Source organism: Rhinichthys klamathensis, unplaced genomic scaffold (genome assembly GCF_029890125.1).
Source record: "Rhinichthys klamathensis goyatoka isolate OS25496 unplaced genomic scaffold, OSU_Roscu_1.1 h1tg000685l_1, whole genome shotgun sequence".
NCBI classification, from domain to species: Eukaryota; Metazoa; Chordata; class Actinopteri; order Cypriniformes; family Leuciscidae; genus Rhinichthys; species Rhinichthys klamathensis.
The window spans coordinates 742,501-769,068 of NW_026607114.1; the positions used below are offsets into that span (position 1 = coordinate 742,501).

At 43.9% G+C, this 26,568-nt stretch overlaps 1 protein-coding gene across 1 annotated transcript in view; it reads left to right on the top strand.

Annotated features, from left to right (window-relative positions):
* Nucleotides 1-26,568, top strand: part of LOC130076714 (solute carrier family 12 member 2-like) — a 48,041-nt gene that overhangs the window by 3,756 nt on the left and 17,717 nt on the right. Inside the window, exons 2-10 of the mRNA XM_056241909.1 lie at nucleotides 1,243-1,365; nucleotides 8,506-8,581; nucleotides 9,093-9,188; nucleotides 15,407-15,546; nucleotides 16,095-16,205; nucleotides 16,285-16,393; nucleotides 17,346-17,473; nucleotides 18,365-18,449; nucleotides 20,861-21,012. Coding sequence (XP_056097884.1) covers nucleotides 1,243-1,365; nucleotides 8,506-8,581; nucleotides 9,093-9,188; nucleotides 15,407-15,546; nucleotides 16,095-16,205; nucleotides 16,285-16,393; nucleotides 17,346-17,473; nucleotides 18,365-18,449; nucleotides 20,861-21,012 — 1,020 coding nt within the window. The remainder of the gene's footprint in view (nucleotides 1-1,242; nucleotides 1,366-8,505; nucleotides 8,582-9,092; nucleotides 9,189-15,406; nucleotides 15,547-16,094; nucleotides 16,206-16,284; nucleotides 16,394-17,345; nucleotides 17,474-18,364; nucleotides 18,450-20,860; nucleotides 21,013-26,568) is intronic.

The following is a 26,568-nucleotide window of genomic DNA, read 5'->3' on the forward strand; positions in this document are numbered from 1 at the left end:
TCAGTGTGTGACTCTGTCAAAGACCCAGTGTCCCGAACATCACTGAACACACACTGGACACACACTGAACAGAACACACACTGAACAGAACACACACTGAACAGAACACACACTGGACACACACTGAACAGAACACACACTGAACAGAACACACACTGAACAAAACACACACTGAACCGAACACACACTGAACACACAGGTTACACCAGTCTCTGAGGGGATGTTTGTCAATCAGTTCTCTGACTTAAAGCGCTGTTGTGTTCCTGCACGGGTCAGTTGTGCTTCTGTAACTCTTCATCAGATCAGCGGAAACTCAGGAAACAGCAAAAACACACTTTTAATGGTTTATTTCACTGCACTTTTAATGTGTCTGTAGATTTCAGGTGAAAGGCGGTGAAGTCTCTTCAGCAGTTTCACACACACCAAACTTTAGCTTTATTCATAACTGTACTCAAGGTTTGTTTGTTCATATATCATTCACCTGATTTATGCAACGTTTTACTCCTAAAAACATCTTGAAAATGAGTCGTTTCTGTCCGTTGACAGTACTTCCTGGTTTATGGAGTGATAAAAAGAGAAACCTGAAAAAATCTTTAATATGAAGACAAAATCAAACAAGAATTTTGAACCTGCTTTATCCAATGTTCAGATTTCTGTTCTGGAAATGTATGCATATTTCTGCATATTTAATTAGATAATCCCTCATTTTCATATTTAAACATAACACTTCAGAAAACTTGTAATACATAACAATTGTCTTAATGTACGGTGATTAAGTGTGGAGTTATTGTGATATCTATAATAAAGTTTTCACCTGTAGTGTCTCTCTTACATTTTTCTCGTGAAATTGAACAACCGAATGTGAAGTTCATTTCACTTTCTAAACCTCTTAATAATAATATAATAATAATCACTGATGATATATTCTTCGGTGACACTTTATATTACAGTGTCCTTGTTACATGTACTTACCATAGTAATAACAGTAAATTATGCATAATTACATGCAAATAACCCTCAACCAAATCCTAATCCTTGCCTAACCCTAGTAAGTACATGTAGTTAATTAATATCAATCAGTACTTTAATATATAATTACACTGTAACGATGACACCTTAAAATAAAGTGTAACCTATTCTCCTCTCCTCCTGCACTTCTTGTCCAGGTTTCTCTGTATTACTGTTGATGTTTGTTATGCACTGTTTATATTGTGCCCACGTGTGTGTGTGTGTGTTCTGCAGGAGCCGTTTGAGGAGGGGTTTCCCAGCGGAGAAGAGCTGGCGGCCGCCGAGATCCTCACGCTCAAAGAAGCGTCCGATTCCAAGGGAGGAACAGTGAAGTTCGGCTGGATCAAAGGAGTCCTGGTCAGCGTCTCACACACACACACACACACACATGTGGGCACAGACACACACACACACACACACACACACACACACACACACACACACACACACGTGGGCACAGACAGACACACACACACACGTGGACACAGACACACACACACACACACACACACATGTGGGCACAGACACACACACACACACACACACACACACACACACGTGGGCACAGACAGACACACACACACACACGTGGACACAGACACACACGTAGACACACACACACACACACACGTGGGCACACACACACACACACACACACACAGAAAAAAGTGGGCACAGACACACACGTGGGCACACTAACACAAACACACACACACACACACACACGTGGGCACAGACACACACGTGGGCACACACACACACACACACACACAGACACACACAGACACACACTCACATACACACACACACACACACAGACACACACGCGGGCGCACACACACACACACGCGTGCGCGCACACACGCACACACGCACACACACATACATACATACGCAAACACACGCACTCTCCCTCACACTCACATGCACACACACACACACACACACACACAGTCTCCCTCACACTCACACACACACTCTCCCTCACACTCACACCCACACACACTCACACACACACACACACACACACACACACTCTCCCTCACACACACTCTCCCTCACACTCAAACGCATACACTCTCCCTCTCACACACACACACACACACACACACACACACACACACACACACACACACACACACACACACACATACACTCTCCCTCTCACACACACACACACACACACACACACACATACACTCTCCCTCACACTCAAACGCATACACTCTCCCTCTCACACACACACACACACACACTCTCCCTCACACTCAAACGCATACACTCTCCCTCTCACACACACACACACACACACACCGCGTTTCACAGGTGTAACAATCAGCCGTTCACACTGATGAACGTTCATGATGAGTCGAGTCTCCTTCATTTATACAGCGCTTTAACAATATAGACTGTTTCAAAGCAGCTTTACAGTGATAACAGGAGATTAAAGGTACAATATGTAAGAATTTTGTAATAAAATATCCAAAAATCACTTGCACAGTGTGATGTATTTCCTGCAGTTGTGTACTTACAATATCCCAAAAGTTCCCAAATTCTTGTTTTAAATAATGGCTCGTCCCTGTTCAGGTGTCGGCTGTCACTGACGTAATGTCCGCGCTATCCCTGGTTTCCGCTCGTTCTGCCGCAGTAACCATGGCGACAGACATGGACAACTGCGTTACGTCTAGCGGCGCGCTCATGCTGTTGTTCAAACATTACGGATCATGGCAAGCAGACTTTGGGACAAAAGGAGAACTAAACCGAGGATCAGTATCAGCGTGGCGTTTCGAGACGGCGAGAGCTAGCGTCCGCGGCTAACTTCGACTCGACAGACGCCGCTCTCACATGAGCTTTATTAGACAGGAGAGCAAATGTACATAAAACTAATCAATGTTAAACAGCTCAACAACATGATGAAATGTTAGAATATGATCAGTATGTTATTCTAATGTTTATCTCGCTCACTGCTAGTCTCATACAGACAAACTAGGCTAACACATAGAATAACATTATAACTTTAACACACTTAAATGCAGTTTAGTGTGATAGTGTAGAGCACATGTGTCAATTACAAGGCCTGCGGGCCAAACACGGCCCGCCACGACTTTTAATCAGGCCCGCCAACAAATTCTGGTGATCAATTTAATGTGGCCCGTGCGCTGTTTAAATATATATCTGTGAATATTACAACACTGCATTTCCATTACCCTTCAAATTGCGCAAATTGAAATTGCGAATTGAAAATACGCTTAATGGAAACACGTCCATTTCGCAAAAACTCCCGTTTAGGCCTATCGCAAAAAAGTTTTTACGCTCGCATGAGGAGGTTTTTCAGGCAATTCGAAAAAGGAATATTTCGCAAAACTGCAATGGAAACAGGTTTTGCGCATTTACAGTCACCTGACGTCGCGGGGATAATAGGCTAATAATAATTATCATCATTATTATAACATTTATTAGGCTAAATATGTAGAAGACGCTTTTATCCAAAAAAGGAACAAAGCAATTCGTCACATCTCATTCATAATACAGGGCTAAGATTATCACAAATAGGCTAAACAAGATTTTGACCCATATCCAAGTGTGTGTGCGAGTGTGGAGCGTGCACTGGATGGCGTGGGCGCGAACACTTGCATTTTCCTACCAACAGTGGAAACAACTTAAAATACTCTATCATTTCTGGTCATACAGAAAATAATAATACATTATTCGCAACTACTTTGTGTAAGCTCACAATAACAAGAAAACGTTGTGCTTTTGTAAAATAAAATAAAACAATCAGGCGCGCTTCATGGTCTCCGTGAAGAAGCGCTAGAACTGCGCTAGAACTGAAACAAAATATAGCCTAAGCTAAAGCTTGAAATGTCCACTTTAAAACGAACAAATTCGAATCGAAAGCTAATACCTTCTGATTATGTAATCCGTATGAAAGGTGCATTTCTCTCCAAAGGTGCATCCGGCGTATACAGCGGAGATGGAAATGTTTTAGCCGACACTGATTTTTTATTAATAAACAATTAAAATATCTTGTTATTTTTTCAGACACATTTATTATAGCCTATAACTCACCTATAACTCACCTTTCTGTGGGCTGTGGACCTGTGGTTAAATGGCTCTTCTCATTCAGCACTGCGGGAAAAATATAATTTCCAGGTTCTAATTTGGCCTTAGAAAACCAGTAAAATCTACATTTTTTTCATATTAATTTGTCAATATTTTAAATGTTTAATAAAGGGGCAAAAAGTTATAAACAAAAATCTGAAAATTCGTCGATATTTATTTTTTTGCGCAGCATTTGGTTTGTAGGTACAGTTCAAATAAAAATTTTGGTATTCGACTTTGCGTTTTAAAAATACAATTACAACCATTCATTTTTCGTTTTGCAATTACGGGTTAAATAAGGAAAAACGAATGGACACAAAAGTACACTGACCGTTTGTTTGGACATAATACATACAAGACAGAGTTCTTTATTAAATTCATAAAAGAAACAATAATTACAGGAATACTGGATTCTAAACCTCAAAGAAATGCCACAATCAAGACCTCGGAGCAGAAATGAGGGAGAAACAGCCAGGAACTCTTAGGGTATATGTGCCGTTCGCAGTATGGGTCTGCCATTAATGCTTGGATAACACACCTCGTCTCCTTCCATTAATAATAATAATGTCTAGTGCGGTGGCTGTGATATAGGCTATAAACCTACCAACATCCGTTACCATGATTTTTGGAATGACTTATCGCGAGAGCATGGGCGGCGCTAGGGAGGGGCTAGCAGGTGCTTCAGCACCCCCAAGAAAGACCAAAGCACCCCGATAGCACCCCCCAAAATAATGTCTGGAATCAATTATATTCAAATATATGTTAGTTCGAGATATTAAGTCGTTATTTCAATATATTATCTCGGTATTTCGACATAATAATGGCAATTTTTTGTCCCGCCAAAGCCTTTTTTGATCGGTGAGTGATAGAATGACTGCTGCGCTTGACAGGGCGCATCACGAGCAGAGGAGAGCGCCGCCCGCGCGCACTCATGGTGCGTTCACACCGGACGCGAATAGCGCGTCAGGCGCGAGTGATTTCAATGTTAAGTCAATGCAAAGACGCGTTACGCGCGTAAAAAATTCCTGCGGCGCGAATGAGGCGTAGAGCGCGGCGCGGTAGACGCGAATACTCCTCATTCGCGCGTCAAGTTCGCGCGAATGGCGCGAATTGAGCGTCTGGCGCGTTACGCGCGAATGATTTAGTTAGTGCTATTTGTGCATTCACGCGTTTGACGCGAATTCGCGTCTGCCGCCCGAGTTGAAAAATCTGAACTTCTGCGTCAATTCGCGCTGCGTTAACCAATCAGGAGCCTAGCTGCTTGCTGCTGTCACGTGGTGAAGTATCTGGATGCTTCAATAAATTATTTTGTAATATATGACTGTGGTTCTAATGCACAACAAAGCAAATATTTTATCACATAAAACTTGATTTCAATATATGAGACATATTCATTTTGTATTGAATGCTATTTATTCCATATCTAGATTATATGAAATATTATTATAATGTAAAGACAACCAACATATAAGTTAGTGTCTGGACAGTGATGTGTGAGAGAGAGAAAAAAATCACAGGACAGATTAATCACTTTTGGAGGCTGGCTTCGTTTATTATCAAAACAAAAAATAAATGACAGATTAGGTGGATGCGGGCGAGGATGAACCTCGCGCCGGACTGTAGAGCGCGGGCTCGACAGGCATAGACCACTCGAGGCCGAGGGCTTATACGGCCTACGCTGTCCTCGTCAGCATCCTCACCATTAGGTCGACCAAACCTAGCTCCTGGAGCAAATTGTGAAACTCCTGAAACCCTCCGGAGGTTCTGGTGGACCCGAGTACAGCGACGATGTCCCCTACGCAGCTGTTTCTGCTCTCCAGAGCATATACGAGCGGTGACTCTCTCGAATAATGCTAATGCTAATGCTCGATAAACATCTAAAAAGATGGCCGCCAACGGGTTTCGAAACTTTCGCCTCCGGATTTCGCCTCTGACGCGCGTAAATTTCGCTTCAAACTTTTGTTGTTACGCGCGTCAATTTCGCCATTGACACGCGAATTAACACAAAGTGGTCAAGCGTCAAACTAGACGCGGTAGACGCGAATTTGACGCGCTATTCGCGTCCGGTGTGAACGCACAGTCACGTCTTCAAACACTTCTCGCGCATATTAATCAAAATCAATTGACACGATAGTAAAAGGTCGGAAGACCGCAGTTTCACGTGGAGCATTTGGAGATTTGTTCTCCTGAATTACGGCGGTGTGTGAATTGTGCTAAAAAAAACACGTTGCCTAGCTTATCGTCTCTAAAAAGCGTTCCGCCCATTCAGCTGACCTAAACCACATTTCAATAAACGAAAAAACCTATCCAGTGATATGTTTTCTGTATTGACGCAAATCTTGTACGATGTCCTAAACTGCCGAGATAATCACAAGCGTGCCGTAGACGTCCACTAATGACACGTCCGATACGCAAACGAATGACTCATTTTAACCATTCACTTTAATGAATAGTTAAAACAATTGACATGTCCAACACTGAACTCATGAGACCTCTGAATCGGTGTATAAAAAATCGGTAACACTTAATTAGATTAGTTAACATTTACTATTAATTAACTGCACTTCAGCATTGTTAATGTTAATTGTTTCAATATTTAGAGGGTCAGGCCCACTATATGTGTGTTGTGGCCATTAAATAAGCGCATTTAATTTCATTTTTGTTAAAATATTATAAAGTAATAATAATAATAATAAATAAAAAATTTATTTCCATGCAGCGAGAGTGTCAGGCAACGCGTTATACTCGCATATGAGCCGCGACTGACTGGATGAGCGTCGAGCAAGCGTCTGTAAGCTGCCAGTCGGATCACGGCCATTTGACTGGTTATATTGGGATAACAGTCCTCAAAACAGCAATCATACTAAAGAACATAATCATATCAACAGATGCATAATAAATGAGCTAGAAAGGGAGGAACACAAAACACAAAAACTGTCAAAAATCAATGGTTTCTGAAACTTGCCAAAGGCAGACTGCCAGACAACTAGCCAGCCACTGGCAGGTCACGTGACATGCCAGGCTCAGACTGGCAGCTGCCAGCCAGCCACTGCCAGCCAGCTGAAGATTGAACCCCCACTCAAAATAAGCCAAATAATAACATTTTCAGATGTCATTTGTTATCAATACATTCATCTATAATTATCTACCATTTGTTGAATATTTTGCTTTATCAAACAGTTTTATGAATTTTTTTTTTAGAGTACTGTTTGTTTTAAAGTACTGTTTTTTGCCACTGTTTTAAATTACTGTTATGCAGTTATGCTGGTCAGAGACTTTGCTCCTGACACATGTTTTGTGAAATATGTAAAAATGTGTTATTACTCAAAATTAAAAAATAAAACCTTGTTATGATAATGTAGTTTAAAGAATTGAGATGTTTTTTTATACAGTTAGCCTACTAATACACTTATATTTCAATAAATGAAAAATCCTCTAAACATATATCCGGCCCCTGATTTTATTCACAACCCTCAGCATGGCCCTTACTGAGTTTGAATTTGACACCCCTGGTGTAGAGCAAGAGAAGGAGCGCTGCGTTCCCTCACACACTTCACTCGTCTAATACACTGATCTGAGTGAGTAATACAGCACTTGTGTGTAGTTCGGTAGAATGAAATGTCCTTATTCCTTTATATCCGCGGGACTCGCGTGTGGCGCTGTGATCTGTCTCTCATTAGCACTCGCGCTTCATACGCCACAGTCATGATGCAAACATCATTCACTCATCCAGAAACATTATTAGATCCATCGGCATGACGACAAGTTCCATAATTCCGCTTATTCACTGCGTCATCAACCTACGCCTGTGTTATTGTAAGAGGTAAGCGACCGCTAGCGGCGAAAACAATTACATATTGTACCTTTACAGTAACAGAGAGTGTTTAGGCTTTACAGCAGATCTAGAATAAAGTTATTGTCCAGATGAAGTTAGTTTTGATTGATTCACTTCCGTTGTAAAGATCATTAGATATTAACTTAATTTAACTGAAGACAGAAACTGTTAATGTGTTCTGGCCGTTCATTCACACACATCAGTGTTTGAGCTCGAGAACACACACTTTGAAACAGGATCCAAGGTGCAAGTTTTGAAAAATGTAGAAAAGCGTGATCATCTCTGAGTAAACTTCAGAAACGTGACTCTGTGAAACGCTGACGGCACACACATGCACATCACGTGTTTACTCTATAGATATAGATTATGTCTGACTCCAATCTGGCACTTTTAACAGTCCAATAATGCAGGTATGTTTCCATCCACCTATTTTTATGCTAATTTTAGGATATCACATTTAAAAAACGTTAATATAAGCATTAATTCTAAAAAAGCATATTAATTACATGTCTGGCCTGCATAACACAGAATTATGTAATTTGTTTGATGACTGTGTGCAGATACGATGCATGCTGAACATCTGGGGAGTGATGCTGTTCATCCGGATGTCGTGGATCGTGGGTCAGGCTGGCATCGGTACGCGGATCCGCTCACGCCTCCTTATTAATACAGCGCTGTTACAGCACACAGTGTGTCCGAGCAGCTTCACAGAGATAACAGGACAATAATGAGTCTAGAAGAAAATAGCGTCACAGTCCAGCTTCAGTCAGTTCAGTTCATTTTTGTTTAAAAAAGTTATTAATTTAGTTCATATATATATATATAGCCGCTCTGGAGTAAACCGTGATGTCATCGTCCAGCTCAGTTCAGTTCTTGTATAATAGTGTCAATGCAGGAGATTAATAATATTGTTGAATATTAAATTAAATGTCCTAAGCAAGACAAAAGCAACAGTGAAGGAACCAAAAACTCTTGTGAGAAACCAGACTCAGTCGCTCGGTTCTCCTCTGGCCAACGAACCAACAGTGTATGATTATGATTATGATTCAGGAGCATTACAGATCAGAAGTCTGATTGGATTAGAACATTCTGGATTGGTTTGCGGTGTATGATTATAGATGATGAATGTGTGGTTGTTCTTATCCAGCTCTGTCCTGTGCCATCGTCCTCATGGCCATCGTGGTGACGACCATCACCGGCCTGTCGACGTCAGCGATCGCCACCAACGGCTTCGTGCGCGGAGGTCAGCGCGCTCACACACTACACTTACAGTAGACCCAGAAACATGCTCACACACTACACTTACAGTAGACCCAGAAACATGCTCACACACTACACTTACAGTAGACCCAGAAACATGCTCACACACTACACTTACAGTAGACCCAGAAACATGCTCACACACTACACTTACAGTAGACCCAGAAACATGCTCACACACCACACTTACAGTAGACCCAGAAACATGCTCACACACCACACTTACAGTAGACCCAGAAACATCCTCACACACTACACTTACAGTAGACCCAGAAACATGCTCACACACTACACTTACAGTAGACCCAGAAACATGCTCACACACTACACTTATACAGTAGACCCAGAAACATGCTCACACACCACACTTACAGTAGACCCAGAAACATGCTCACACACCACACTTACAGTAGACCCAGAAACATGCTCACACACCACACTTACAGTAGACCCAGAAACATGCTCACACACTACACTTACAGTAGACCCAGAAACATGCTCACACACTACACTTACAGTAGACCCAGAAACATGCTCACACACTACACTTACAGTAGACCCAGAAACATGCTCACACACTACACTTACAGTAGACCCAGAAACATGCTCACACACCACACTTACAGTAGACCCAGAAACATGCTCACACACCACACTTACAGTAGACCCAGAAACATGCTCACACACTACACTTACAGTAGACCCAGAAACATGCTCACACACTACACTTACAGTAGACCCAGAAACATGCTCACACACTACACTTATACAGTAGACCCAGAAACATGCTCACACACCACACTTACAGTAGACCCAGAAACATGCTCACACACCACACTTACAGTAGACCCAGAAACATGCTCACACACCACACTTACAGTAGACCCAGAAACATGCTCACACACCACACTTACAGTAGACCCAGAAACATGCTCACACACCACACTTACAGTAGACCCAGAAACATGCTCACACACTACACTTACAGTAGACTCAGAAACATGCTCACACACTACACTTACAGTAGACCCAGAAACATGCTCACACACTACACTTACAGTAGACTCAGAAACATGCTCACACACCACACTTACAGTAGACCCAGAAACATGCTCACACACTACACTTACAGTAGACTCAGAAACATGCTCACACACTACACTTACAGTAGACCCAGAAACATGCTCACACACTACACTTACAGTAGACTCAGAAACATGCTCACACACCACACTTACAGTAGACCCAGAAACATGCTCACACACTACACTTACAGTAGACCCAGAAACATGCTCACACACCACACTTACAGTAGACCCAGAAACATGCTCACACACCACACTTACAGTAGACCCAGAAACATGCTCACACACCACACTTACAGTAGACCCAGAAACATGCTCACACACCACACTTACAGTAGACCCAGAAACATGCTCACACACCACACTTACAGTAGACCCAGAAACATGCTCACACACTACACTTACAGTAGACCCAGAAACATGCTCACACACTACACTTACAGTAGACCCAGAAACATGCTCACACACTACACTTACAGTAGACCCAGAAACATGCTCACACACCACACTTACAGTAGACCCAGAAACATGCTCACACACCACACTTACAGTAGACTCAGAAACATGCTCACACACTACACTTACAGTAGACTCAGAAACATGCTCACACACCACACTTACAGTAGACTCAGAAACATGCTCACACACTACACTTACAGTAGACTCAGAAACATGCTCACACACCACACTTACAGTAGACCCAGAAACATGCTCACACACCACACTTACAGTAGACTCAGAAACATGCTCACACACCACACTTACAGTAGACCCAGAAACATGCTCACACACTACACTTACAGTAGACTCAGAAACATGCTCACACACCACACTTACAGTAGACCCAGAAACATGCTCACACACCACACTTACAGTAGACCCAGAAACATGCTCACACACTACACTTACAGTAGACCCAGAAACATGCTCACACACTACACTTACAGTAGACTCAGAAACATGCTCACACACCACACTTACAGTAGACCCAGAAACATGCTCACACACTACACTTACAGTAGACCCAGAAACATGCTCACACACTACACTTACAGTAGACCCAGAAACATGCTCACACACTACACTTACAGTAGACTCAGAAACATGCTCACACACTACACTTACAGTAGACCCAGAAACATGCTCACACACTACACTTACAGTAGACTCAGAAACATGCTCACACACCACACTTACAGTAGACCCAGAAACATGCTCACACACCACACTTACAGTAGACCCAGAAACATGCTCACACACTACACTTACAGTAGACTCAGAAACATGCTCACACACTACACTTACAGTAGACCCAGAAACATGCTCACACACTACACTTACAGTAGACTCAGAAACATGCTCACACACCACACTTACAGTAGACCCAGAAACATGCTCACACACTACACTTACAGTAGACTCAGAAACATGCTCACACACTACACTTACAGTAGACCCAGAAACATGCTCACACACTACACTTATACAGTAGACCCAGAAACATGCTCACACACCACACTTACAGTAGACCCAGAAACATGCTCACACACTACACTTACAGTAGACCCAGAAACATGCTCACACACTACACTTACAGTAGACCCAGAAACATGCTCACACACTACACTTACAGTAGACCCAGAAACATGCTCACACACTACACTTACAGTAGACCCAGAAACATGCTCACACACTACACTTACAGTAGACCCAGAAACATGCTCACACACCACACTTACAGTAGACCCAGAAACATGCTCACACACTACACTTACAGTAGACCCAGAAACATGCTCACACACCACACTTACAGTAGACCCAGAAACATGCTCACACACTACACTTACAGTAGACCCAGAAACATGCTCACACACTACACTTACAGTAGACCCAGAAACATGCTCACACACTACACTTACAGTAGACCCAGAAACATGCTCACACACTACACTTACAGTAGACCCAGAAACATGCTCACACACTACACTTACAGTAGACTCAGAAACATGCTCACACACTACACTTACAGTAGACCCAGAAACATGCTCACACACTACACTTACAGTAGACCCAGAAACATGCTCACACACCACACTTACAGTAGACCCAGAAACATGCTCACACACTACACTTACAGTAGACCCAGAAACATGCTCACACACCACACTTACAGTAGACCCAGAAACATGCTCACACACTACACTTACAGTAGACCCAGAAACATGCTCACACACCACACTTACAGTAGACCCAGAAACATGCTCACACACTACACTTACAGTAGACCCAGAAACATGCTCACACACCACACTTACAGTAGACCCAGAAACATGCTCACACACTACACTTACAGTAGACCCAGAAACATGCTCACACACTACACTTACAGTAGACCCAGAAACATGCTCACACACTACACTTATACAGTAGACCCAGAAACATGCTCACACACCACACTTACAGTAGACCCAGAAACATGCTCACACACTACACTTACAGTAGACCCAGAAACATGCTCACACACTACACTTACAGTAGACCCAGAAACATGCTCACACACCACACTTACAGTAGACCCAGAAACATGCTCACACACTACACTTACAGTAGACCCAGAAACATGCTCACACACTACACTTACAGTAGACCCAGAAACATGCTCACACACCACACTTACAGTAGACCCAGAAACATGCTCACACACTACACTTACAGTAGACCCAGAAACATGCTCACACACTACACTTACAGTAGACCCAGAAACATGCTCACACACCACACTTACAGTAGACCCAGAAACATGCTCACACACTACACTTACAGTAGACCCAGAAACATGCTCACACACTACACTTACAGTAGACCCAGAAACATGCTCACACACCACACTTACAGTAGACCCAGAAACATGCTCACACACTACACTTACAGTAGACCCAGAAACATGCTCACACACTACACTTACAGTAGACCCAGAAACATGCTCACACACTACACTTACAGTAGACCCAGAAACATGCTCACACACTACACTTACAGTAGACCCAGAAACATGCTCACACACTACACTTACAGTAGACCCAGAAACATGCTCACACACTACACTTACAGTAGACCCAGAAACATGCTCACACACTACACTTACAGTAGACCCAGAAACATGCTCACACACTACACTTACAGTAGACCCAGAAACATGCTCACACACTACACTTACAGTAGACCCAGAAACATGCTCACACACCACACTTACAGTAGACCCAGAAACATGCTCACACACTACACTTACAGTAGACCCAGAAACATGCTCACACACTACACTTACAGTAGACCCAGAAACATGCTCACACACTACACTTACAGTAGACCCAGAAACATGCTCACACACCACACTTACAGTAGACCCAGAAACATGCTCACACACTACACTTACAGTAGACCCAGAAACATGCTCACACACTACACTTACAGTAGACCCAGAAACATGCTCACACACCACACTTACAGTAGACCCAGAAACATGCTCACACACTACACTTACAGTAGACCCAGAAACATGCTCACACACCACACTTACAGTAGACCCAGAAACATGCTCACACACTACACTTACAGTAGACCCAGAAACATGCTCACACACCACACTTACAGTAGACCCAGAAACATGCTCACACACCACACTTACAGTAGACCCAGAAACATGCTCACACACCACACTTACAGTAGACCCAGAAACATGCTCACACACTACACTTACAGTAGACCCAGAAACATGCTCACACACCACACTTACAGTAGACCCAGAAACATGCTCACACACTACACTTACAGTAGACCCAGAAACATGCTCACACACCACACTTACAGTAGACCCAGAAACATGCTCACACACCACACTTACAGTAGACTCAGAAACATGCTCACACACCACACTTACAGTAGACCCAGAAACATGCTCACACACCACACTTACAGTAGACCCAGAAACATGCTCACACACTACACTTACAGTAGACCCAGAAACATGCTCACACACCACACTTACAGTAGACCCAGAAACATGCGTTTATTTGATCAAAAATACAGTATTTTACAGTGTAAATCATCTGTTTTCTATGTGAATATACAGTAAAGTGTAATTTATTCCTGTGATTTCCAGCATCATTACTCCAGTCTTCAGTGTCACATGATCCTTCAGAAATCACTCTAATATGAGGATCTGATGCTCAAGAAACATTTATGATTATTAGCAGTGTTCATATTTTTGTGGAAACTGTGATGTATTTTATTTTTCAGGATTCTTTGATTTTTAGAAAGTTCAAAAGAACAGCATTTATTTGAGATATAATCTTTTGGAACATTATAAATGTCTTTACTGTCACTGTTGATCAATTTAATGTGTCTTTGATTCATAAAAGTATTCATTACTTTAAAAAAAAACCTGTATACAATACCTGTATTTATATCTAAAACATTATTATTTGTTAGAAAAAAAATTCAAGAGTTCAAATAGCTAGAGATTTTTTTAAAAATAAATGGTCAAAATTAGTATGATTTTTGCAGATTAATTAAACTGTGCTTAAGCTATTCTTAACAGTGTAATAAACAATCACATTATTTGCTAATTAGATGACTAAATTGCTAATTATCTTTGGATTTATCGTGAACTCATTTATATTATAATTTAGTTAATCATATATCAGTTATATTATATGAAGTTAGAATTTGTTTATTTTTGAATAAAAACAATGTAAAGATTTACAGTGAACTTTTAGTTGTTGTTTTTTAGTTTAGCATTTATTTGTATATTTTTTGCAACTTTGTTTTTCTTCCATAAATGAACAAATTCCAACTAAATTAAATATAATTTACATGATTTATGATAATGAATGACATAAAAATATAAAAAAAAGTTAATGCAAAAAAAAAAATTCTTCCAAAAATAAAAACAATTGCTAAATTATTATGGTATATTTGAATGTATACATCTTTTTTTTGTTTATTGCTATGAGTTTTTTTTTTATTGTTGCTGATGTTCTATTCCCTTTCTACCTTCTGTTCTGAATGTTTGAGTCATAATTTCATCTAAAGTGACTGTGAATGTGACTGTGTGTAGGCGGGGCGTATTACCTGATCTCCAGGAGTCTGGGGCCCGAGTTTGGAGGATCCATCGGCCTGATCTTTGCCTTCGCCAATGCCGTCGCTGTGGCCATGTACGTCGTGGGTTTCGCAGAAACTGTCGTGGAACTTCTGGATGTGAGTATGAACCCAAAAGCCTTAGATGAATAGATGATGAAGACGAGTAAGCATGAATTTTCATTATTTAATGTGCATGCCTTCTACACTGCAAAAAATGCTTTTCTTACTTAGTATTTTTGCAGTTTCCAGTCCAAATATCTAAAAATTCTTAAATCAAGATGCATTTACTAGATGAGTAACATGAGATAAGATATTATGTCCCGTTTTCCGGGGGAATTAATCAAATTAAGTGAGTTGATGCTTAAAAAAAAGCTAAATTATCTGCCAATGGGGTCAGAAAAATTATGTTAACTCAAACAGAAACAAGATTATTTTGCTTGTTTTAAGCAAAAACTCACTTAATTTTGATTTATTTCCCCAGAAATCAAGACTTAATTTCTTATGTCATTTTAGTACTTTAGTAAATGCATCTTGATTTAAGAAATGTTTGATATTTGGACTGGAAACAAGACACAAATACTAAGTAAGAAAAGCATTTTGACATATATGACCCATATAGATTCCTTCTTAATCTAAAGTGTTATGATGTAAACTGTGTTTGTCAGAGTATCGACGCTCTGATGACCGATGAGATCAATGACATCAGGATCGTGGGAACGCTCACTGTTATTCTACTGCTGGGAATCTCCATCGCTGGAATGGAGTGGGAAGCGAAGGTCAGTGTATTCCTATGTGGATTCAGATTTCTTCTTGCAGTAGTTATTATTCTCGTGATATATTGATTATCTTCGACAGGCCCAGATTGTGTTATTGGTGATTCTTGTGGCGGCGATATTCAACTACTTCATCGGATCCTTCATCCCGATGGAGTCAAAGGAGCCCAAAGGCTTCTTCAGTTATAACGGTGGGACGTCTCTGCTCTTCTGCTTTAGTTTGATATGAATCTATGATCAGAATGAATCAGTCCAGGAGGAGTTAATCTGATGACTCTTATGATACAGTATGGAAAAGTGATATTTAAAGTCCCACTGAAGTGCCTTGGATCGCAGCTTTGTTTGATGCGTTGACGTAATCTCCACTGAAACAGGAAGCAAAGGCGGGACTTATTGATTGGCTCCTCCTCCTTTTCAAATAGCCAATAGCGTTTCGTTTCCCTCACAGACTGACAACACCATTAGAAGCGAATCCGAGCGCTGACGATACGTTGGATTCAATAACAGAAGTGTGAATAAATTCTAGCCATTTCATTCTTGGGCAACGTACAGTTGGAAAACAGAATAAAACTCGAGCGTTTGAGCGACCGAACACACATATATATATATATAACATCTCCAACACATATTTCTCCGTGTCTGTCAACGGTCGCTTCAGTCAGGTGGTGTTTATAGCAAAGGGGGCGGAGCTTTAGATTCTAGAGAGCGTTTGATTGGACAGAAGATGTGATGAGAAGCGGTGAAGTCTCTGATCCATTTTAGCGGAAGTGAGAGACTGTAATGCTTCTAATCTCCTAAATGCGAATCTTGTCATTGTTTGGAAGCTTATTCATAACCTTAAGGTGAACATATTCATATTCATACTCAAAGCTATAAAACTTCATTTTGGTTTCAGCGGGTCTTTAATTTAGAAAGTATTTTTGTAAGAAAATTGGCATTTTAATTAGAGCTACATGCTCGTCATCGCTCATTGTGTTTTTTGGTCATGCAGTTTCATATTTGTTCACGTGCACGGCTGCACGCTATGAGGGAGACAGACTGACAGATATGATCCATATGCAGAATGTTTCATGATGTTGTAGGAATAAGATGCCCTGGGCCCAGATTGTGTTCATGCTGATTCTTCATACTCTCCTCTCCAAGCTGCCATAATGATGGAGAACATGGGTCCAGACTTCAGGGATGAAGAAACCTTCTTCTCAGTGTTTGCCATCTTCTTCCCGGCCGCCACCGGGATCCTAGCAGGAGCCAACATATCCGGAGACCTGGCGGTGAGAGATTGTCCTCGCTCAACAAGACATGCACTCCAATACTGTGGACCAAAGCTTTCAGCCAGAACACAAAACCAAACATATAGTTGATTTAATCGAATTTATTTAATAATCAAGTTTTGCAAACATTGCTGTCTTTTAAGTCAAATTTAAATTTTCTACTCCAATTTGTTGCTATATAAACATTTAAACGCTGGCTGTCTTAACTTGTTTTCATTATGAATTTATTCAAACATGCATTAAATATGTAAGACCACTGGTAAAGTAAAAATATCATGAATATGTGCACATATGAATCATTTTTCTAGCTGATCTGGAGGTGAATGTGACGTTTGAAGCGGTTTTATTGATGGATTACAGGAGACATGATTGATTTCAGGAAGTTGTTCTGAATCTTTCATCATTCCTTCTGATGTTCATATTCATGTTTATTTGCTGCTGTAACTAGTAGTGAAGAGGAAGAGATGTCGCACACATTAAAGAGACACAAAATGTCCAGTTTTAAAAACGTTTTTCTTCTCTGGTTATGCAAACGTTAGGGAACGTTACTTTTGAATGTTCTCTGAAAGTTCTGGAACAATTAGTAACATTTAAAAAACATTAGATGAACGTCCAACTGAAATGTAACATAATTTTTCTTTCCATGAATGATGTAGAAATAATGTTTTTGTTCTAACATTTTGAGAACATTAATAGAACGTTGGTTCAAATATATCTGGTCTTTATTAATGTTAATGTTACTGGAAAAACGTCACTGATTCGGTCAATAATCTCGGGCGTTTCAACTGAATTTTTGGTTGCAGAAATTTCAGTGCATTTCTCTCAAGGATTATGTTTGAGATTCTGTGGATTTTCATAAGAGATGATGTTTGTAACATCTGCCGTCTCTAGGATCCGCAGTCAGCGATTCCCAAAGGAACTCTCCTGGCGATCCTCATAACCGGAGTGGTTTACATCGCTGTCGCCTTCTCAAACGGTAATGCTCTTCCTCTGACTGTCTAAAGATAAGATTAAAACATTGCTTGTTTTGAAGATTTTGAATGGGTTGGCTCCTTCTAATTTATCAGAGCTTTTACACGTCCACACTCCTGTGAGAGCACTTGAAGTGGTTTCAATTGTTCTGTAAAATAACTTCGCAGAGATCTTTGATGCCAGAAATAATAGACTTTATTAACAAACAAAGCCGAGCATCTCCTGCAGGGGATCACTCCCTCCAGCAGGAGATCCCTTCCTCCTGCAGGCGATCACTCCTGATCAGTGCCCAGCTTCTCACATATATCCATACATCCTTTTCCAAAGATGGTCATACACTTATAGATAGTTTTGGGTGAAGGTCTTGTACCATGTGACTTCTCAGAATAGAACTGACATTCAGGGTCTTTTTACAGAAGGTCTTGCAGCTTTCAAAGTCACCTATACAGAGTCCTTTTAGAGGACTCATACAAGAAATAATTGTGTATTCTTATAAGGCTAAATGACTTGTTTTCTAAATAATAAAATCTTCAACACAGATGTTCTGAGATCAGGGTTAAAATATAAAGATGGCCGAGTCTTCTCAGAGGCTGGTCACCGGGTCATATAAGAACAGCTCGGACTGCTGACATTTTTAAAGCCGGATGCACACTGTGTGATTTTATTATAATAGTCCTTTACGATTGTTGCTTGTCAGACTGTACGAACATGATGGTCGCTGATCATGAAGATCTCAGTTGTCATTAATGTCACACTGTACGACAACAGACGCACGCAAGAAAATGTCCTGACACGCCAGAATCTCGTCGGAGGTCAAATGTGATCGCAACGGTCATCGGCTGTCGGTGAACATGTCCAACTAACGATCAGAGACAGAGATTTTAGCCTATAGGATCAGTAGCACCTCATTGCAGTACACGAGATCCAGGGGGCGGAGTTGGATCCAGATCTAAGGGGCGGAGATGGGTAGGATTAGGGGTGGGGTTAGGGATCAGGGGGCGGAGATGGGTAGGATTAGGGGTGGGGTTAGGGATCAGGGGGCGGAGATGGGTAGGATTAGGGGTGGGGTTAGGGATCAGGGGGCGGAGATGGGTAGGATTAGGGGTGGGGTTAGGGATCAGGGGGCGGAGATGGGTAGGATTAGGGGTGGGGTTAGGGATCAGGGGGCGGAGATGGGTAGGATTAGGGGTGGGGTTAGGGATCAGGGGGCGGAGATGGGTAGGATTAGGGGTGGGGTTAGGGATCAGGGGGCGGAGATGGGTAGGATTAGGGGTGTGGTTAGGGATCAGGGGGCGGAGATGGGTAGGATTAGGGGTGGGGTTAGGGATCAGGGGGCGGAGATGGGTAGGATTAGGGGTGTGGTTAGGGATCAGGGGGAGATGGGTAGGATTAGGGGTGGGGTTAGGGATCAGGGGGCGGAGATGGGTAGGATTAGGGGTGGGGTTAGGGATCAGGGGGCGGAGATGGGTAGGATTAGGGGTGTGGTTAGGGATCAGGGGGCGGAGATGGGTAGGATTAGGGGTGGGGTTAGGGATCAGGGGGCGGAGATGGGTAGGATTAGGGGTGTGGTTAGGGATCAGGGGGAGATGGGTAGGATTAGGGGTGGGGTTAGGGATCAGGGGGCGGAGATGGGTAGGATTAGGGGTGGGGTTAGGGATCAGGGGGCGGAGATGGGTAGGATTAGGGGTGGGGTTAGGGATCAGGGGGCGGAGATGGGTAGGATTAGGGGTGTGGTTAGGGATCAGGGGGCGGAGATGGGTAGGATTAGGGGTGGGGTTAGGGATCAGGGGGCGGAGATGGGTAGGATTAGGGGTGGGGTTAGGGATCAGGGGGCGGAGATGGGTAGGATTAGGGGTGTGGTTAGGGATCAGGGGGCGGAGATGGGTAGGATTAGGGGTGGGGTTAGGGATCAGGGGGCGGAGATGGGTAGGATTAGGGGTGTGGTTAGGGATCAGGGGGAGATGGGTAGGATTAGGGGTGGGGTTAGGGATCAGGGGGTGGAGATGGGTAGGATTAGGGGTGGGGTTAGGGATCAGGGGGCGGAGATGGGTAGGATTAGGGGTGTGGTTAGGGATCAGGGGGCGGAGATGGGTAGGATTAGGGGTGGGGTTAGGGATCAGGGGGCGGAGATGGGTAGGATTAGGGGTGGGGTTAGGGATTAGGGGTGGGGTTAAGTCATTGCTTAAGACCCACTTTTATTCCTTAGCTTTCATTTCGAGTTGAGTTTTGCAACTATGACATTCTCTACTGTGTTTGTTTTTTTGTTTATTTGTTTATTTGTGTGTATCCTGACATTGCTAAGCACTTTGGTCAACTGTGGTTGTTTTTAAATGTACTATACAAGTAAATTTGAACCTGAACTTGTCGTGTGGAGTCTCGGGTCAGACGTGACGTTGTGCGTTTGCTGTGTTTCAGGCTCTTGTATCGTGCGCGACGCCACAGGCGATGATAACGACACGATCGTGGGCTCGCTGGAGAACTGCACCGACGCTTCTTGCTCGCTCGGATTCGACTTCTCCATCTGCAGAGAGGGAGGCTGCAAGTACGGGCTTCAGAACGACTTCCAGGTGTGTGTGACGCCAAACACGGGCATAAGATGTGCTTATATAGTTATCATGGTTATATTACAATGCATACACTACCAGTCAAAAGAAAGTCCCCCTGTAGTCAATCATTTTATCTCTTAAAACTCATCTTTGATCACCAAAATTACATATTTTTTTTAATCATGTCTTAAAATAGCTTGAATGTAACCCGACACCCTCGCCTCATTTAGTATGCGCGGTTCTATGAATATGCAAATGAGCCCCGCCTCCACTCACTCACTCAGCTCAGAGATCCACTGGTTGACGATCACACGTTGATCTGATTGGTTACAAGGTCGTTTGTGACGTCAGAATCACCAGCGATTTCAAACCGTGTTTTTGAGACTGTCTTTGGTTCACTGCAGTTTTAAGCAGCAAATACTCAGCAATGCTGTCGACTTATGAACTTACACATAGTGTGTCTTAAAGCGTATTAAAAACACCACATAGACACATAAACAACATTAAACGCTGGATTTACACCACAGGGGGTGTAACTGAGGTGCTAAGGACTGTAAGGTGCTAGCCGCTGCTAATGAGATGGAGCTGGTCCGGGTGTGCCGGTTAGAACACCAAAGTAGAGGAAGGAATCCAGTTGAACAGATTTATTTATACAAGCATATGCAGGGGAAGAACCAGATCATAGAAGGTTGAACTAAACTGTGCTCTCTGCACACATATCAAATACGAGCATGAATACTGACACTGAGTGGTATCGTCTTGTGCTTTATGTCCATAGAAGTGGTCAGCATATGTGTGTGGTTTTCTCTCTGGACGCACACAACTTCAAACACTCAAGGGAACAAAACGAAGATCATATAACGGCATTCAGTAAGGGAATTTCACGGCTCGTTCTCACTGAAGATAACGGCTGATGTCAGACTGGATCGCGCGCGCACTGCGCTCTGAAGCACTCCACCGAATGAGCTGTGTTCCGCCAAAATAAGAGTCCCCGCGATCGGGAAGAAAGCGATCTTGTACATCCACATCATAAATCAGTGTCATTAGTGAGACTTTCTCACAGCCGCCCCCAAATTGCATGCAATTTGCTCCCAAGAAAGGCTCACTGCTCAGCCTCATCCGTGGGCACTACAACGGAATTGCCTTCCTCCTATGAATCTGGGATAGCTGGAAGGGCGATGAGACGGGCAACTGGTCTGGTGTACACTTTGTCCTTGATCCGGACATCTACTGACCTTACACGACTATCAGCGCTCTGATGTACCTTAGTCACTCTGCCGACTGGCCAAAGAGCCCTGGGAAGCTGCGGGTCCATCATCAGAACAACGGAGTTGACCGCAAGATCTACTGCGGTGGTATGCCACTTCTGTCGAGGCTGCAGGGTGGGCAAGTAGTACCTTATAAACCTAGACCAGAAGTGGTCTGCCAAGACCTGACAGTGCCTCCATCTTCTCCTGCTCAAGCCTTCACTCTTGTTGTATACCACCTGGGGCAAAGCACCATCTAGCCGCCCCATCAGGAGGATGTTCGGAGTAATTGCATCTAGATCTGCTATGTTGGCTGAGGTATATCCCAGTGGCTTTGTGTTCAGTATCGCCTCAACTTCCAACAAGACGGTACGGAGTACTACTTCGGAGACTGATTGAGCTCCTATAACTGTATACAAAGCAGATTTGACCGATCTTATCTCTCGCTCCCATGCCCCACCGAAATGGGGTGCTGCCGGGGGGTTGAAGTGGAAGGCAATCTTCTGCTTCGCTAGAAGTTGCTGAAGCTCTGAGGATAGACTGTCAAATGTCTCACGAAGCTCTTTCTCTCCTGCCTTGAAATTTGTGCCCTGATCCGAGTAGAGTTCAGCCGGTGTACCTCTACGGGCAATGAATCTCCTGAGGCTCATTAGAAACGATTCTGAATCCAAGCTGTGTAAGAGGTCCAGGTGCACCGCTCGCGTAGTGAGACATTTGTAAATAATACCCCATCTCTTCTCAGAGCGGCGTCCCAACTTCACCTGGAAAGGCCCAAAACAGTCTACACCTGTGGAATAGAAGGCCGGCTTATATAGACGCAGACGGGCCACAGGTAAATCTGACATCTTGGGCACCGATGGCTTAGCCTTCCATCTTCGACACTCCTTACAGAGATGTTGAATATGACGGATCGCCTCTCTCCCGCGCAGGATCCAAAAGGTGCGACGCATTTCTGCGAATACCCGTTCAGGTCCAGGGTGGCAGAGACGAGCGTCATAGTCCTGTATAAGTAGCTTGGTGGCTGGATGACTAGGGTCCAGGACGATCGGGTGTTTAGAAGCAGAATCGAGACCTTCAGCTCGCCGCAATCTACCACCAACACGTATGATCGCCTCCTTAGGGTCTAACTCTGGGGACAAGGTAAGTAGGCGACTACTATTCGGTACCGACTTGCCCTTCTCGAGGTGATGCCGTTCCTCTGGGAAACAGTCTTGCTGGATTCTCTTGTAGATTATCATTTCTGCTTGATGATAATCTGAAGCAATAACAGCGCTACCCTGTCCAGCCGCCCCGTGAAGCTCACGCACCGTAGCCTCAACGAGATCCTTCCAAGTGTGTTGGCCACCTTGTAGAGAACATGGCCAGTCACTGTTAGTGACAATACCACAAGAGACTGACTTCCTGTACTCTGACAAATCTGAAACAGACAGCTTAGGTGCTTGGGATGGCCATTCGTCGAGTCCCTTGAGGAGGAAAGGGGGCCCTTGGCTCCAGCGATTAGGCAAGGCAAGCTCCCCAAGAGTCTTACCCCGTGTGACATCATCGGCAGGATTCAGTGAGGAGTCCACATAACGCCAGGCGCTGGGTTCTGTGAGTTCCTGAATTTCAGTTACACGGGTGCCCACAAATACTTTAAAATGGCACGACTCCGACTGCAGCCAGGTAAGTACCGTGGTTGAATCGCTCCAAAGTATAGTCTGATCAACCTTCAAGGTCAGCTCCCCCTCCAACATCTTTGACAGTTGGGCTGCTGTTAAGGCACCACAGAGCTCGAGACGTGGAATGGAGTGTCGTCGCCGAGGAGCGACTCTTGATCTCGCTGCCAGTAAAGACAGGTAGACTTGACCTTGGGTATCCTCGGTCCGCAGGTAGGACACAGAGCCGTAGGCTTTCTCTGATGCATCGCTAAATATGTGGATCTGTCTAGATACAACCGTTTGACCCACATGAGCTGGAACATAAGATCGAGGTAAGGTTATGCGAGGCAACAGATGGAGTTCGGCTTCCCACTCTTTCCAAGCTGTCTGGAGCTCCTGAGGAAGGAGGGGGTCGTCCCAGTGACGATGCTTATCCCACATGCTCTGGACAAGCAACTTGGCACGGGTTGTGTAGGGTAATACGAACCCAAGAGGGTCATACTGCCGAGCCAGAACTTTATACACATTGCGCATAGTCAGTATGCCATAGTCCAGCGGGTGGCTCTTATACCCCAAGACGTCCGATTCCCAATGCCAACTAAGTCCAAGTGTTGATTCGGACAGACCTATGTCATCATGTGAGAGCCAGCGCTCCATACTGTCCGACCTTGCTTCCTTTGGCAGATGTCCGATGACACTTGGGATGTTACATGCCCACTGATGGATCTCAAACCCACCTGATGCCAGAATCTCCCTGAGTTTGTCCACCAACCCCCTTGCTTCAGCTGCAGTTGGCACGCTCTGAAGGCAATTATCGACATAGAAGCAGCGTTCTACAGAGTCTCTGACACCATCTTCTGGAACACTGTGATCTCTGGCATGCCGTTGAAGAGCAAAGGTGGCACAACAAGGTGAGCAGGTGGTGCCAAAGGGCAGAACTTGCCACTCGAAGGTGTCAGGGGGATCCTCTCGCTTCATATCTCTCCACACAAACCTGAGAAGTGGCCGGTCTTCTGGCAGAAGCTGGACTTGGTGGAACATACCCTTGATATCTCCACTAATTGCTACAGCTTGCTGCCTAAAGTGCAGCAGGACCCCAAGAAGAGATGCGCCCAAGGTCGGTCCTGGAAGAAGGGCATCATTCAGATTCAGTCCCCGGAACTGATAGGAACAGTTGAAAACAAGCCGATTCTTCCCATTATGGCTAACTAGGTGATGAGGTATGTACCATGTTTCACCAGTCATTGAGATCTCATCTGGGCCCAACTTCTTGACAGCTCCTGATTGTACCAGCTGGTCGATTGCCTCACAGTAGGCTCTGGCACGTTGAGGGTCCTTAGCCAATCGCTTCTCTGTACTCCTCAAGCTCGGCAGAACAGCCTCTTTGGATGCCTGAAACAGGGGCATGTCTGGTTTCCGTAGCAAAGGAGTAGCATATCGGAGGATGCCAGCAACTTCTACCCTCCTTGTCTTTGCCTCCAGGAGCTCTATTGCCTCCTTGTCTTGCTTCGATCTCACCACCATCTTGTCAGCCTGAAAAGGCAGCACATCCATCTGCCAGAGTTTCTCAACATTCCTCATCAACTCAGTTGTCTGAGGCGAAACACTGGTAAGGAGGCACTGTTGTGTGCCCCTGAAGCGTCCAACCCAGTTTTGTACGGATAGCTGCCGGCCCTCCTGGAGGGCCTAACCTCACTGGCTCGACTGGAGTGAGCAGATGGGGGTGATCCGCTCCTATCAATACAAGTGGCTTGACATGCTCGAATGGTTCGATAGGGAGGTCTGCCAGATGTTTATATTTCCTCTTCAACATGGAGATGGGATATGAGTGATCCGCCAGACTGAGACGGTCTTCTTCTGGGATATGCAAGGGGTGATATGCAGAATTTGACGGATGATCCCTTCAACGTTTGAACATCCTGACGTATTGTGCGTAGGACAAGATCCTCTGGTCTACCTTGCAATCCAAGTCGGTCAACAGCTTCTGGAAGGAGCATCGTGCGTTCCGATCCATCATCCAACACCGCATAGGTGTCAAGAGTATGGTCCTTGTTCCGAAGAAGCACTCTCACAACCTTTAATAGGACACGAGTGGAAGTTGATGGCCGGTCCAGGTAAAGAACCTCGGTACCGTTGTTAACTAGACAACTCTCTACTTTGGGTGATTCTGCAGCGGGACAGGTGTTCACACTGTGGAGAACTCTCAAGTGCTTTCCTTGGCACAGGTCACAGAGTCTTTTGAGGTCGCACTGTGCGGCTTGGTGGGACCTCCCACATCTCCAGCATCTTTTATTCACCTTGATCCATTGTATGACTTCCTCCCTTGTGAACTTCTGAATGGCTGGGCACTTATTTAGGAAATGTTCTGCACTCTTGCAATATGGGCAATACTGCTTTATCTTGCCTCTCCTTTTGAAATCTGAGGGACTCTGACCATCTCGCTTTGCGGCCTTACTATCCCCAGAGCTCTCTGCCCCATGTAGCACGGTAGCCGCTGATCTACTGTGATGCTTCTCAGCTTTATGGCTCAGGGACGCTTGGACTCGGGTGTCAGATGGGATGTCATAACTCTGACACCACGACTCATACTGGAGCCACTCTGCCAAGTCAAGCAGGGTATGAGTAGTGCCAGGTCGATTGAACATCTGACGGCGGAAATTTGCCCTCAACTCAGGCGGAACTTTCGTGAGCAG